Raw genomic sequence first — 16700 nt, forward strand, 5'->3', positions numbered from 1 at the left:
ACAAAATTGGGGCTCCTGGTGCAGTTGTACCAGCACATCAGGAGAGAATGCTTCTGGAACATGGTCATACAGCCCAGAAAACCCCCAGCAACCCAGTGATTCTGGCCATGAAAGCCTTCAGCAACACAAGCCTTTGTTTTCTTTCTCTAAAATGTTCTCCAATTTTCTTTTGGGGAATCCAATTTTAATATGTTTCCTAGTTATGTCCTGTAGTTGATGATCCCAAAACTAGTCATTTATCATTAGCTCTTCTCTCCCTTTTAAGGTTATTCCCTCTATAGCTCGCACTCTAGCCCTTCTTCTAATGGAAAGTCTTGTGTTGGACATAGACAACCAGGAGTGTCCACTGTCTATGTATGTTTGGCCTATGATGCTCACATGCCTTGCCATCATAGCTGGCAGTAAAGGATTATGGGAATTACCATTTAAATCCCTAACCACACATCTCCATGAGACCCTGAATTCTGCTTTTGGTTCTAGCCTTGCTTCATCATATTTAGGTGCTGTGTGGCTTACTCAGGCTTACCCAGTGGGCTTGTCTCTTGCTTCATTTTTACAAATGGAGCTCTGTGAAACAAGCCATTTGATGGTAAGCGTGCACAAGACCAGCTATGCTGGGTCATTCCGAAGGGTTTTCTAGGCTGCCTTTGCACTGAGGAATTAATACAGTTTGGCATAACTTTGTTGTGGTCCAGTGCTGTGAAACCCTTCATATTCTGGTGAAGCACCGCCCCTCTTTAGCAAGGAAAGCTGAATACTCTGTCAATAATAATAATAATAATAAAACTTTATTTATATTCCACTCTATCTCCTCAAAGGGACTCAGGGTGGATTCCAAACATAAAAGGCAAATATTCAATGCCTGAATACAACAATACATCGATACTAACAAAATGTATACAACCCAACATATAAACACAAATTATGACTTAACAAACTAAAATTAAATAAAAAGCACAGCCTGTTATAACAGACATAAGACAAAACATCAAACATCGAGGGGAAACAATAATTTCCCATTTCCTTGGGGAAAATCGATTGAAGGACACCTCTCATGATTTCACAGCATGGCCGTTCAAGCAGTGTCAAACTGCATTAATTCTACAATGTAGAGGCAGCCCTCATTTAGCATTCTGTGGCTGACATGCTGAACTGAAAGCCCACAAGCGGGGCGTGCAGCACACTGGTGACCAGTGACCCCACTTTTTGTGGGGCAATGACATTCCCTCTGGGTTTTCACCAGAAATCTAAAGGCACTCTCCATGTCCTGCCAAACACTATTCCCAAAATAGGTCCAGCACCTTGGGTAGCTCCTTAAACGTTGGAGTAGTTCCCAGAGTGGAATGGCTGCCCGCAGACATGGGAGCCACCAGCTGCCACTGCAGTAGCAATAACATTGCCTAACACCTTTTTTGTTCCTGGGTTATAAATGGCATCTCCTAACTGTTTCAATCATAAAAACTTGGAAGAAGTGTATTAAAGTGCCCAAACTTTATTTTTGCCAGAGGGACATCCTGCTATAGCACATATCGGATGGCTGGAAAACAATTCATCTGAAAGGGATCTAGGAGTCTTAGAAGACCACAAGTTATTAATGTCATTTTCTAACTGGTTCTATCATAAAAACACGGGAAAAAGTGTATTAAAGTACCCAAACTTTGTTTTGGCAGAAGGGACATTCTGCAGCACATTTTGCTCTAGTTTTCCAGTGAATATCTCATCATCGAGTCTCAACCAATTCAATATTGTTTGTGGCAGCTACAAAAACAAAATTTCTGGAGTAGAACAACTACTTTCAAAGTAATGGCCACACAATTAAAGAGGAAATAACATTCCCAATAAAAATAATTTGGGCTCCAATTGTATCTTTGAATGAACATTTTTCCTGCAGTGTTTGTGTACCTTGCCCCAGAATTCTCTTGCTTTTTTACAGGACCATCACATGTGGAAGAAAGTTCCTTTGTGTTCTTTACATTTCCAGCACTTGCTGTTTCTTCTCTTATACATTTATCTAATTTTGCTGTTTATCATTTTATTAAAATTTTCTCTAAGATCATAGCACAAAATTTTCTTTAAGCCAATAGCCCAAATTTTGTCCCATTTATCTCATTCTATGTTGCGCCCGATATTTTGTGCTCATTTAATCATACAATCCTTTCTCAGTTCTGTTTCCATTTCCATCTTCAGTCATACTTTATATATTTTTTCCAAAAAGATGTCCTTCATTAGTACACCACTCAGAAAAACAATAGGAAGGAAAAATGGAATTATATATGAATGCCTCCAACCCAAGAGACAGCAAGTCACTAAATTGGGAGAGGTCGGAGGAGGGTATAACCCAGGCCCTCCTTCCACGTGTTTTGGACTTCAACTTCCACAATTCTTAATAGCCTCAGGCCCCTTCCTTTTCCCTCTCAGCCACTTAAGCAGAAAAGGAAAGACAAAAGGAAAAGTAAGGGGCCTGCGGCTGTTAGGAATTGTGGGAATTGAAGTCCAAAACACGTGGAAGGAGGGCCTAAGTTTACCCATGCCTGGTATAACCCAATATGAATTTTGTATAGATTAAGAAGCATTGTATGCATATATACGTGTATATAGATTTGTTTGCCTGTTTTTTTATGAGTAGTATTGAAAATTTTTAAAAAATTGTAAAGAGGAATAAGCATTTTCAAACTAGGAACAGATTTTTTTTTCAAATTTGTTAAAGATGTGTAATGGGCAGTGAAGAGATGCCATGCCAGGAGGAGAGCCCACCCTCTCCCCCAGCAATCTCCATCCAAGCCACATTCCCCTGCAGGCTGGGAATAGCCAGCCCAAGCGGCAACAGCTTGCATAGCCATATGTTCATGAGGACACAATGTCATCACTGCCGGCTGGCCTGCTGGGTCAGGCCCACATCCCAGCCAGGGAAGGAGCAAGAGCGGAAGGAAGGGAAATGCCATACAGGTCACCTGCCAGGACCCCAAAGCCAACAAGGTGAAGCACATGCTCCATGCGTGGGCACCATCCTGGAATTTACTGTTTGCCTTAAAGTTTGAGTAAAGGCAGCTGAAGACACACACTTCTGCTTGCCTTGACCTGAGCTTTTGATTGCAAGGAGAGTCAGAAGGACTGGCCCCATTTTGAGACCAAAGGAAACCAATGGATAATTTGCTTTTTAGCTGCAATATATTGGAGCGAATGGTGGCCAAACAATTCCAGGGGTTTTTGGATGAAACTGATTTTCTAGATCCATTTCAATCTGGCTTCAGGCTGGATCATGGAATGGAAACAGCTTTGGTCACCTTGGTGGGTGATCAACGCCAAGAACTAGATAAGGGGAGTGTGGTATGGTATCCTCCTGGAAAGTCTCAAAGGGAGGGGGCTGAGAGGTATGGTTCTGCAGTGGGTCTGGTCCTTTTTCTTGGGTTGCAGCCAGAAGGTGGTCCTGGGGGGAGTCCTGCTTGACCTCATGGCCATTGGACTGTGGGGTCCCACAGGGCTCAGCACTATCCCCAATGTTATTTAACATCTAAACCCTTGTGCTGCTCTACTACTGACCTGAAGGTTGGCAGTTCGAAGTTGCAGGTCAGGATGAGCTCCTTCTGTTAGCCCTAGCTCCTGCCAATCTAGTAATTTGAAAACATGCAAATGTGAGTGGATGAATAGGAACCACTTTGGTGGGAAGGTAATAAAGGCACCCATGCAGTGATGCTGGTAACACAACCAGGAGGGTTCTATGGACAACAGGCTCCTCGGCTTGGAAATGTAACAAGAGCACCTCCCCATGGCCAGAGTTCAGCACCACCTCCAGAAGCCGGAGATGAAAGGGGAAGCCTTTACCTTTGTTCTGTGTATTTGTGTGTCATTGTTATTTCCACTGTATTAAAAATATTTGAATATTTGCCTATCGGTGTATGTTGTAATCCGCTCTGAGTCCCCACGAGGAGATAGAGCGGAATATAAATGAAGTGTTGTTGTTGTTGTTGTTGTTATTCATGACCATCGCTAACCTTGCCCTGCACAACCTCTGTTAATCCCATTTCAAAATCATCCGTGTTGGCATCCTGTGGAAATGAAAGAAATCATTTTGCAATGCTTTAATCTTTAATTTCATCAGAACCCCCCACTGTTTGGCTTCATTAGATGATCCCAAGGAGAGGGGGTGGGGAAATGCTGTCTGTTTTGTTCTCACCGTGCATTACTAACCGCAGTCAGGGCTGACTCGAGTTCCCTGAAGTTTGGAAGACTTTGAGCTGCTAATACTGGAAATGAAGACAAGCATTCTGGGAAGTGTGTCCCCAAAATGCCATGTTCCCCAGCAATAAGGTTAGCCCTCCAAGTCCATATGCGCAAAGCCAGTGCTTTACTGTTTGCCAATGCGGCTGAAGCACTTTTGAGGTCCTGACCTGGTGAAAGGAGGGCATTGCGGGAATGGCTCAGCAGAGCTTTGCCTGGTTTCCTGGCTGTGAACTGTGATGCTGTCGGATTAGACATTAATGCCCGTAATCAGTCCCATTGGCCTTTAGATGGTGAAGAAGTTTCTCATTGAAAGGAGAAAGCTTTGGATGCACTTGATCTCAGAATCTAGGCATCATCTCTGCAATTACTGTGTATCGTTGATGCTGCCAGAGATAACCTTTGTAAAGGTACCAGATCGCGCTTGTTCTTGGAAGCTATGCAGGGTCAGTTCTGGATGGGTGACCACCAAGTAATGCCAGATGCTGCAGGCTCTATTTCAGAGAAATGAACTGACCAGACCTGTTAGAAGAAAACCCTATGATGATCATGGTTTGCCAGAATGGATGGTCAACTTGAAGGCACATTTAGATCACCATGAAAGACTGGTGCCTGATGTTATTTACCTTGCATCAGCACCTGCCTGTTTGGCTGGAAGGATTCAATCCAGATTGCCAACTGATCAGAAAGTGGCCTGCTCGTCTGCCTTTAATAGCAGCTGAAGCCTTTTGTGGCCTGGAGGTGAACCTTAGCAACTGCAACTGTTAGTGAGCTGCTGTTAAATGCACTGGAGGAGAGTACAAATGTCTGGCTCACAATCTGTAACACGGAGACTGGAGACTAACCTTTTACTTATGTTCAGAGATGGAATGTCCAAGACATAGAGAGTCAATGCATCGCCAAAAGGAGAGAGGGAACCAAAGAGGCACATGTTGACATGGCACTTGCATCATATACAGTGTTAAGTGTTATGTGTAGCAGCAAATACAGGAATCATTTCTGCCCTTTAAACCAGAGGGGGGTGGTTATTACAGTAGTTTGACTGCCATGACTCCATTGTATGGAATCTCTGAGATTTGTAATTTTAGAGTGTTTAGAATTCCTTGACAGAGAGGTCTACTAGTGCATCTACATCATCAAACTACAGATCCAAGGATTCTGTAGGACAGTGTTTCTCAACCTGTGGGTTGGGATCCCGGGGGGGGGGGGGGGGGATCATGAGTGGTTTCAGAGGGGCCACCAAAGACCATCAGAAAACACATATTTCTGATGGTCTTAGGAACCCCTTTGGCAGAGAAGGCTGAAGATCTCTCCACCTGTCCTTCTCTTCCTCTTTAGAAACAGATGGCGAATCCTCCCACCAAAAGCCCTGCTCCTGCTGTGATTGGCCGGTCTCTCAGCTGGCCTCTCAGCCAAGGGGAGGGCTGTTTCTGAGACTCCAAGCGAGGAGGGGAGAACAGGTGTGCTCGGCGCATGGCCGCGTGGTGCTCATGTGTGGGGTGAGAGAGAGCATGTGAGGCTGGAGGGAGGCTCGCATCAGAGAGTCCCTTCAAGGCATGGGGGTTCTGTGTGGGAAGTTTGGCCCAATTCTATCATTGGTAGCGTTCAGAATGCTCTTTGACTGTATGTGAACTATAAATCCCAGCAACTACAGTTCCCAAATGTCAAGGTCTATTTTCCCCCAACTCCACCAGTGTTCACATTTGGGCATATTGAGCATCCATGCCAAGTTTGGTTCAGATCTATCATTGTTTGAGTCCATAGTGCTCGCTGGATGAAGGTGAACTACAGCTCCAAAACTCAAGGACAATGCTCACCGAACACTTCCAGTATTTTTTGTTTGTCATGGGAGTTCTGTGTGCCAAGATTGGTTCAATTCCATCACTGGTGGAGTTCAGAATGCTTATTGGTGAAGTATAAATCCCATTAACTACAACTCCCAAATGATAAAGTCATACCCCCCTCCAACCCCACCTGTATTGAAATTTGAGCGTACCAGGTATTTGAGCCAAATTTGATCCAGTGAATGAAAATACATCCTGCATATCAGATATTTACATTACAATTCGTAACAGTAGCAAAGTTACAGTTATGGAGTAGCAACAAAAATAATTTTATGGTTAGGGGTCACTGCAACATGAGAAACTGTATTAAGAGGTCACGGAATTAGGAAAGTTGAGAAACGCTGCCGTAGGATGTTGCAATTTTGGTATAAAGTGATATCGAAGGGTTGTAACTGTATGGTGTGAAATTGGTTTGTGAGACTGCCAATGGAAGCCCTATGGGGATTCTTGTACTTTGGACTTTATTGCACAAGAGAGGCAGAAAGACATTGCAACTGAACCGTCACAAAAGGTCGCATAAGGGAGGGAGACAGATGCTCTTCTATATTCACCCCAATAGCTTTCATGATCGAGTGCAGACTCATTGAATCTTAGAATTGGATGAGATCCCCAAAGGTCGTCCAGTACAATCCCATTCTGCCATGTAGGAATACACACAACTCAAGCCCTCCCAACAGATAGCCAGCCAGCCTCTGCTTAGAAACCGTCAGACCATTTTGATCCTCCTTCTTTGGACACTTTCCAGCTGCTCCATCTCCTTCTTGAATTGTTTTGCCCAGAACTGGACATTGTGTTATTATTCCAGGTAAAGAGTTCTGATCAAAGCAGAAGAGAGTAAGACTATTAGACTTCCCTCGATCCACTTGAATAAGATCCCAAGTTGTGGTTCATGGTTGTGTACATTGGCAATAGGGCAGCACATAGGCTGTCAGCCCCAAGTGTGAGCACTGAAGCGTTGAGGCCAGGAATGGGCAGTCTAGCATGACCTACTTAAAAATAAATTACTCACAGGCCATAGATATGTGATACATTTGCACATCAAGGAGGGATCATGAAAGCCGCTTTACCGACAGGTCATTAGTAATTTTTTGTTAAAGAATCATGCTTGGATAATCTTGCTTAAGCACATTTTTAAAAAGCCCAAACCCAGAAAGATTTGCAATGCTCGTAGCAGTCAGAATTCCCTAATTTTGAAATTAGTCATTAATTCGCCAACAGACCCAAGATCTACTTTTCGTCCTCATTCCATGACTCTCCCTGATTTTCCCATTGCTAAAGGAAGACTATGTGCATTTAAAAAAAAAAAAAAACATCAACACCTCTTTGAAATGAATTTCAAGAATGGTTCACACTCCTGTTTTTAGCAGGAGAGGTGTGGACAGCATCAATGTAGCATGAGCATTTGTTTTTCCTCCTTTGGGCATGAGAAGGGTTGCCATGTTTTCCCCCTAATCTGCTTCTGTGCTTTAATCACACCCTGATAGAGAGAGAGGGAGAAAAGAATGAGTGAAGTTTCCTATCCCCTGCCTGGCAACACTCCATGCTTTACCTCCATACATGTAGCCACACTATGCCTTTATAGTAGTTTGATACCACTTTAACTTCCTATGTAATCCAGGGATCTGTAGTATTGGGGGTTGGCTTTTCTTAATTCAAGTACTTGTTGGGGAGGTCTATATCCCCTACCAAACTCCCCAACATGGAGACAAGGCTGTTAAACTGGTGCCAAACTTGTTTAATTGCACTGTATGAACAAAGCCCATGTGAGGAAAAGATATCACAAAATATTCACAAAAATATATACACCAAAATGTTCACAAAAATAATCATGAACTTATTCACAAACATAATCACAAAAATAATGAAAGAAATTAACAAAAATAGTCATGAAAATATAATCAGAAAAATATCACAAAATATTCACAAAAATATATAAACAAAAATATTTGCAAAAAATATTCACAAAAATATTCGCATAAAATATATACACAAAAATATTCACAAAAATATTCGCATAAAATATATACACAAAAATATTCACAAAAATATTCGCATAAAATATATACACAAAAATATTCACAAAAATATTCGCATAAAATATATACACAAAAATATTCACAAAAATATTCGCATAAAATATATACACAAAAATATTTGCAAAAATAATCATGAACCTATTCATAAAAATAATCATGAAAATATTCACAAAATATCCACAAAATATCCACAAAAATATTTGCCAGTTTTATTAAAAAAATTATGTTTCGGATAGATGATGCACTATTTGAACCATGTTAGCATGCAGGGAAAAGACTTTGTTCACACTCATAGCTCTTCACTTTACCCAAAATATTACCGGTTGTCTGAACTAGATGCATTTAATCAGTTGTTGACTAGCGAGTCAACAATGATGCCAACTGAACTGATTCAGTGGTTCTGGATTAGTTAGTACTGCAAACAGCATTCATGGCAACAAGAAGGCCCATTACATTCTTGTTGCCAGTGCCTGGAAATGTGTGAGGTTTTGCATTTGCTGGTTGAAAAACAACGTAGTCCATAAAAATAACTTCTACAAGCCCTGGTCCTTGCTGGCGAAATGTCTCCCTGCCCTGGAAAGTGCCAGAAAGTGAAGGAATTCCTTTGTGTCAGAAGCCATAGCTTTGTGGAAGAGCTCCTTTGCTTTGTGTGCAGAAAGTCTCAGGCTGAGAAAGAGAAATCCCAGCCAGAAACTCTAGAAGAGTTGACAATATCTAGTTGATAGTTTACCTCAATACAAGGCAGCTTCTAACATCCCCATTTGAGCCAACCCTTTAGCAAGTACCATGAGGACCGGAATGTCTTGTGAGAAAAAAACTGTTCAGTAAGAGCGCATGCTTTGCACACCAAAGATCTCAGGTTCAGATCCCAGCATTCAGTTCAGAGCACCGCTGATAGAAAAGATCACTAGTTAGAGATGCCAGAGAGCCACTGCTACCAGTGAAAAGCAAGCAGTTCCTACCAATAGTATTTTCCATCCCAAGCAGACTCTTAGGGTTCTTCCACACTGCCATATATCCCAAGATCTGATCCCAGCTTATCTGCTTTGAACTGGAATATATGAGCCCCCACTGCCAGATAACCTGGGATAAACAGATGATCTGGGATTAGATCCTGGGATAGAAGAGCAGTGTGGAAGGGCCCCTAGTTATAGATCATGTTTGCAAAGCTTGGGAGCCAAAAAAGGAGAATAAACTATACAACCAGGCATTTAGAAAAAGTCATCTCAATTCATGCCCCACAAACCTTGGTTGTGGATTAAGGTTCTCACTTTGGGGCATTGTTTACATTCACATTTGAGCCCTAAGACCTCTCTGAACTTGAACGCAGGGTGGGATTTGAACTCCCATCCAGCCCAGACTGCCTGGCCATTGGACAGGCAAATGGGAACTGTAGCCCAAATCTTCCCAAAAGCAGAAGTTTGGGGAAAGTGATAACACTCTATCTGCATTCACATGCACAATGGGAGAACTGGGTTCGGACCCACCTGTTCAGTTGCAATGGCTGGAGCTCCTCTTTCTGGAAGCAGGGGAAGCAGAAGGCATCCATCTCTTTCAAAGTGCAAGGAAGCGGGTGCACCCGACTGGGCCAGCCCTGCTGCCCGGTGCCGCTAGCATCTTTTGGAGCACAGGATGGTCCCATTGGTCCCAAGCATCTCACGCCTTGATCTTCTCTCCAACCGCCAGCCTCCCCTTCCAGCATGCACCAACTCTCAGTTTCCCCAGCCAAGGGGCTGCCCACACTGCAAACAGGGCCGGGAAACTCCAGCACTGAAGGGACAGAAGAGGTTTGGATGTCCGGAGCAAGGACTTGTCCGTCCTGGACTTTAATGGGCTCCTTTGCCAGTGCAACTGGAACAGAATGGCTTGCCTTCTTCACTCATGGGTTTGACTATTTCCTACTATCCTGAGCAGAAGAGGTCCCTTCCAGGCAGCACCTCCATGAGACTCTTCATTCCTCCTTCTTTGCAATCTCTTTGCAACCCTTTCAGAGGAGATCCTTGCTTGACTTTTTGGTCTCTCACAATGGATGCAGAGAATCCTCAGCCAAGAGCCAGTCAAGAAGATTGACAAGTCCTGTGGATTTGGGTTTGCAAAGTTGACGCTGCTCTGCAAGTCAGGCCACGTCCTTCAAACATCAGCTCATACTGAGATGAGCGCTCCCCCGTGGGCAGATGTGGTGGCCGCAGGCTTTGGCTTCACCTGAAAGGCTTCCTCTTCAGGATCCACAGACAGATGGGCAAGTCCAAGCTTCGCACTGGATGAGTCAAGCCATCCTGGGACAATGAAGCTTGAGGAAAGTTTTGCTGCCCATCATTCGAAGGTAGCTGTTGACCTCCTTGTTGTGTGTCCACACAATCCAGGACAAAAGGGCAAGTGGTGGAGTGGTGGGTGTGAGCTTGCAAGTGAAGAGAAATGAATGTGCATGGAAGAGAATGAGAAAGAAGGAGAGAGGGAGGGAGGGAGGAAGGAAGGATACCTCCTTGGTAGTGGAGGGTGTGCAACCAAGTAATCTTGGAGAAAACCTCAAGCCGGGCAAGGCGCACGCAGCCACTCTGAGATGCAAACTTCTGGGCGCTGTTGTCAGAGAGACCCACATCCGCGGGGCTTGTCTCATTTGACAGAGCAGCCGGTTCCCTCTGACAGATAAAGCAGTGTGAGTATTAATAGCTCAAGATTCACGCGCAGAGGCTGGAGGGTTAACTCTTCCACTGCCAGCTTTCTGGTCCCTGTTGGTCTACATTGTCTGAGAGGCTAAACGGCTCCTGTGCCTTCATACATGACTTGGGGCTGAGCGCTTCCTCTGGGTCCAAAGGAAGAAGAGCAGGAGGAGGGCAAGAAGCATAATGGTGGGCTTGTCACATCTTTTTTTCTCCCTCCTCCATCTCTGTCTCCATCTCATTCCTTTTCGTCTCCTTCATGTTCCGTAACAAAGTAAAACCAAAAATAAATACCAGGAGGCATTCTCCCTGGCAAAGAACAAGTGCCGGAGCAAAACTGGCTCAATGTACTAGACTTGGAATCCGTCACTTTTTCTTTTTCCCTGCACCCAATGTTACATTACTGTTGTTGGGTACCTTCAAGTGGCTTGCCATTTATGGGGGCCCCCTATGGCGAACCGATCATGGGGTGTTCATGGCAACTCGTTCAATTGGGTTGCCATCTTCTGAGGCTGAGAGCATGAGACGCTTCCCCAAGGTCACCCAATGGGTTTCCATGGCTGAGCCGGGATTCGAAATCTGCTCCTCCATGATACAATCCTAGCCAGTATCTCAGATCCTAAATCAGGTCCTGGATCAAGGATATTTTCCCATTTACTGGCCTGGCGTTAAGCACAGGATGCAGACTATTGGAGGTGGGGTACAATTTAGAGGCAACTAACACTTTGCATTTTTAGCAAATGCTGATAGCATTTTTGCCTATTCTGTATCTCTCTCATAGAATCATAAAATAACATTTGGAAGAGACCACATAGGCCATCTAGTACAACCCCCTGCCATGCAGGAAAGGCACAATCAAAGTTTCCCTAACAGATGGCCATCCAGCCTCTTTTTAAAAGTTTCCAAGGAAGGAGCTTCCACCAGACTCTGAGGCAGAGAGTTCCACTGTTGAATAGCTTGTATTGTCAAAAAGGTGGGATCTCCTTTCCTGTTATTTGAATCCATTGCTCCTATTTTCCAGGGTGGCAGAAAACAAACCTGCTCCCTCTTCCTTATGACACCCTTTTACATATTGATACATGGCTCTCATGGCTCTTCTCAACCTTCTCTTCTGAGGCTAAACAGACCCAGTTCCTTAAGAAGCTCCTCAGAGGGTTTATTCATGGTCTCCATACCTTTTATCCTTTTAGTCACTCTCTTCCTCTGGATACCTTCTAGCTTAGAGTCAATATCTCTTTTAAACTGTGAGGCCCAGAATTGGACACAGAGTGATTCCAGGTGAAGAGATCTGACCAAAGTAGGATAGAGATGCGCCATGAATTTTTCCCTTGATCTGGACACTGGACTCCTTTTGATGCAGCCCTAAACCTCATTGGCTTTTTAGCTGCTGCATCACACTGTTGGCTCATGTTCAGTTTGTTCTCAACAAAGACTCCAAGATCTCTTTCACATGGATGGTTATGAAGCCAGGCATCACCCATTCTGTATATCTTTGCATTTCATTTTCTCTGCCTAAGTGGAGTACCTTACATTTGTCCTTGTTGAAATTCATTGTGTTAGTTTTGACCAATCAGCTCGCTCATCTGTTAATTCTGGATCCTGATCCTGTCCTCTGGAATATTAGCTTTCCCTCCCAGTTGGGTCACATCTTCAAACTTAATCAGCCTGCCCTCTAAACCTTCATCCAAATCATTAATAAAGGTGTTGAACAGAACTGGGCCCGGGACCAAACCTTCTTTATGACAACCAAATAGTCACTTTTTTCCCAGGATGAACCATTGGGGAGAAGCACCCTTTGGATTCGGTTGCTTAACTCATTCCAAATTCACCTAATAATAGCATTGTCTGGCCCTCATTGGACTAGTTTGCTTGCATGAAGGTCATGAGGGACTTTGCCGAAGGCCTTGCTGAAATCAAGATATGCTCCATCCACAGCATCCCCTGCATCTACCAAGCTCTACCAAGCTCTCCCTTGGCTTGGTATCACATCCACACTCTCTAAATATCAGCCCTCTATCCTTGCTCTCCAAATACTTGTTGCTAGGAGGATAGTGTAAAGGGAAAAACTAATTTTAAAATGGAGAAACACTCTTATCCATCCTCCACCCTAATAACTGCTTGCCACTGCCTGCATTGTGTATCTGTATGCCCCATAAATCAGCAAGAATTAGGTTCCCTTGTCATAGAGAAAAGGCAAAAATGGATGACTGTATACATCACAGCCTTCCTTTGCCTCTTTTGTCCCCCTGCTTTGCAGCACACCCTTCCTGTGCTATGTCCTTAATATATCTTGTAAGGTCGCAAAGGTCCTGGTCTCCCCTTTCCTTGAATGAAACATCTCCAGGAATGACTGGGCTCCAAAGAACAGCAGTCAAAGCAAGGATCTGGCCTCTTCGTTTGGTCTGAATCCTAGTCAAAGCACGAAGTGGGATGAAATGAAGAGACTCCGGAGGAAGCAGACGAGACCGCAGCAGCCCTTCAGACAGCAGGAGGGAATCAATGTTTTGAATGTTTCTTTATGTCTATAAATAAAAAATCCTCTCTGTAGGAAAAAAAACTAGATAGCATACAAAAGGCTGTGCAAGAATCTTTCCCCTTGATGTGCTAGATTGTGTTTATATTGTATTTTTGTGGGGTTGCATTCATTTATTTATACATTGAAATGATATCCTGACCTTCTTTTGGGTAAAGAATGATTTAAGTTTTTTTAAAGATAAAAATGTGTCCCCCATTTAAAAGTCTTTCATCATTAAAAATTATCAGATGCCCAACTAATAAGTCAACTATTTTATTTTATTTATTTATTTAAATTATTTATACCCCACCCTTCTCACCCCAAAGGGAACTCAGAGCAGCTTACAGAGCACACATATGACAAACATTCAATGTCAATCATACAAGGACAGACAACACAAACAGGTAAAGGCAGTATTTTCCATTTTATTTCTGGCATCTTGGAGGCTGCGCTTGACTCCGGCCACTGGAGGGGGTGGGGTGCTGTCGCTCCATCTTCATGCCGAGGAGCTTTTCTCCAACCAATGTCCTTAAGGATGCCTTTATTACCTCCCTGCTAAAATAGCTACCTATTGTATCTAATCACATTTCTGCTTTCGGCCTGCTAGCTGGGGCTAACAGCGGGTGCTCATGCCAACCCGGGCTCGGACTGCTGACCTTTCGATCAGCTGGATTTTCTGCAACACTGCGGTGTCGCCTGCTGTGCTAAGCCCAGCCCCTAACTGCGGGATTTCAACATTAGTAGTTCAGAGTTGTTGTTCTTTATTCATTCAGTTGCTTCCAACTTTTCAACCAGCCCATGCCAGAGCTCCCTGTTAGCCATGGCCACCCCCAGCTCCTTCAAAGTCAAGCTAGCCACTTCAAGGATGCCACCATCCATCTTGCCCTTGGTCTGCCCCTCTTCCTTTTTTCCTTTTATTTTCTCCAGCATCATTATTTTCTCCAAGCTTTCCTGTCTTCTCATTATGTGGCCAAAGTACTTCATCTTTGCCTCTATATCCTTCCTTCCATTGAGCAGTCAGGCTTTATTTTCTGGAGTATGGACTGGTTTGATCTTCTTTGCGGTCCAGAATTTTCCACCAGCACAACAGTTCAGAGTAAACATTTGAAATATGAAATATTATGAATATATGTCAGACTCTGGAAGATCTTGGAGTTAAAATCAAGCTCACAACAATAAAACGCTGGCAACAAATAGTTTATTCCTTCTTTCCACAATCCTAAAAAGACAGTTCTAAAGTTTTCCCACTCAAACCTCTTGTCTATATCAGCCCCAACCCCGCATCTGCCCCTTAGTGGCTAAGCACTGTGCCCACAGTCTGTTAACTGCAGTTTCGATTTCCCTCACAAACAGATGTCTTATCTACACTACCTTCCCCCCACTTCCCTTCTTTATACCAGAAAACCAAGCAGCCAGTCCCAGGCTGATACAGTGAGCCTGACAATAAAAGTTCATCATTGGTAGGAAAGTTGGAAACTGACTCCCCCTCCCCCCTCCCCCCTCCCCCCCCCCCCCCAAATGGCTGCTATTGCGTAATTGCAGCAAAATGATAAAAGAAAAAAGAAATGTTCTAAACACATAATAAAAGTTAAAATATTTATGTGTTTGTGTGGCTGGGGTGTCCACTTACCCAGACATGCTCCCACTTCCACAAATAGTTATAACTCCCACTACTCAGGAGACACCAATGGCCCTCCCTCCAATGACATTTCAGGTTATAATGAGCACCATGAACATGTACAAGAGCCCTGCCAATGTCCTCCACAAACACCATACTGCCCACCATCCAAGTGAAGGCTTTCATACAGGACAATTTCATCCCAGATTGTATGTGTTTCCTCCACCACAGATGTCCCAGTGCTCTCTCCATTGGTGTGGAATTTGCATGACCCCCTCCACTGCCTCTCCCTTAATCCTTTCCTATTCTTTTCTATTCTTTTCTATGACACACAGCAAAAAGAGGGAATGATCAGCAACTGAACATATTAGAGAGGTTTGAGGAGAACTCACCATGATTTATAAGAGTTGTAGGTACTGGGATGTATAGTTCACCTACAATCTAAGAGCGCTCTGAACTCCACCAATAATGGACCTGGAACTAACTTGGCACACAGAAGCCCCATGACCAACAAAAATACTGGAGGTCTTTGGAGGGATTTATAGGATTTGTTGTTCACCTACATCCAGAGCACACTGTGAACCCAAACAATGATGAATCTGGACCAAACTTGTCATGCATGCCCAATATGCCCAAATTTGAATACTGGTGGGTTTTGATGGAAATTGACCTGGACATTTTGGAGTTGGAGTTGTAAGTAGTGGGACTTATAGTTCACCTACAATCAATGAGCACTATGAACACCAAAGATCGCATTGGACCAAACTTGGCACACAGAGCCCCCATGACCAAGAAAAAGCGCTGGAGGTCTTTGGGGATAATTCACCTTGAATTGCTTGAGTTGTAGTTCACCTACATCCAGAGAGCGCTGTGAACCCAAACACTGATGGATCTGGACTAAACTTGGCACACATACCTGATACATTGAAATTTGATTACTGGAGGGGTTTGGGAGGAAATGACCTTTTCTGGGAGTTGTAGTTCACCCACAAACAGAGAAACTGTGACCGCCACCAATGATGGACCTGGACCAAACTTGGCACACAGAACCTTCATGACTAACTCAACCCACTGGAGGGGTTTGAGGGGACTGACTCACCATAGTGGGTCCTCAAGCTAGTATATATTTAAAAAGAAAAATTGAGTCAAACTTGGGCTTGGGAAAAGCAAAGGGGAAGCAGAGGGGAGAATCATGCCAGGATATTGAAATTGCCAAGGAAGGGGCCTATTGCACAAGAGATAGCATTAAAACAGCAGAAGTACTGGGAGCGATTGGAAGGTTTTTCTGTTAATGAAAAAATGAACTTCAATAACAATTGAAATGCAAAGCACCAACAGGAGATAAGTTCTTAGCCAAAGAAACTTTGATCCAGCAGTAATTGCCATTTTCCAGCTTAGTATAATAAAGCCCTTGGAGAGATAACAATCTTTCAGATACTCTGAACCAAGCTGTGTAAAGCTTTATAGGTCATAACCAATACTCTGCCCAAAAAAATGAATTGGTACCCAATGAAAATGTTTCAACAAGAGAGTTATATGTTTACACCCAAGGAACCATTAAAACCTGACTTTCCTCACCTACAGACAGACAGTCTCTTTTCTGCCACGTTATTCTGCTGCAAATAAAGGCAAGGTCATAGAGAAATCTTAACATTCAAAATGTCTCTCATACTCACTGATGCTGTGGGAAACTGGAAAATAACCAGACTTCTTCTTATTGTTGTTAGGGATGATGATAGCACCCATCACCCCCTCCTCGTACTTCTTTGTTCCTTCTTATTTTAGCTGCAGTCCTTACAGTAGCTGGGG

General features: G+C 43.6%; 1 protein-coding gene across 1 annotated transcript in view; it reads right to left on the reverse strand.

Moving 5' to 3' along the window:
* SBK1 (SH3 domain binding kinase 1) overlaps positions 1–10754 on the reverse strand; it is a 94223-nt gene extending 83469 nt beyond the window's left edge. Inside the window, exon 1 of the mRNA XM_060786244.2 lies at positions 9586–10754. Within this exon, the coding sequence (XP_060642227.2) occupies positions 9586–9800 (215 nt within the window). The 5' untranslated portion in view covers positions 9801–10754. The remainder of the gene's footprint in view (positions 1–9585) is intronic.
* Between the last annotated feature and the right edge of the window lie 5946 nt (positions 10755–16700).

The sequence above is a fragment of the Anolis sagrei genome, chromosome X (assembly GCF_037176765.1).
Source record: "Anolis sagrei isolate rAnoSag1 chromosome X, rAnoSag1.mat, whole genome shotgun sequence".
In the NCBI taxonomy this organism is placed as follows: Eukaryota; Metazoa; Chordata; class Lepidosauria; order Squamata; family Dactyloidae; genus Anolis; species Anolis sagrei.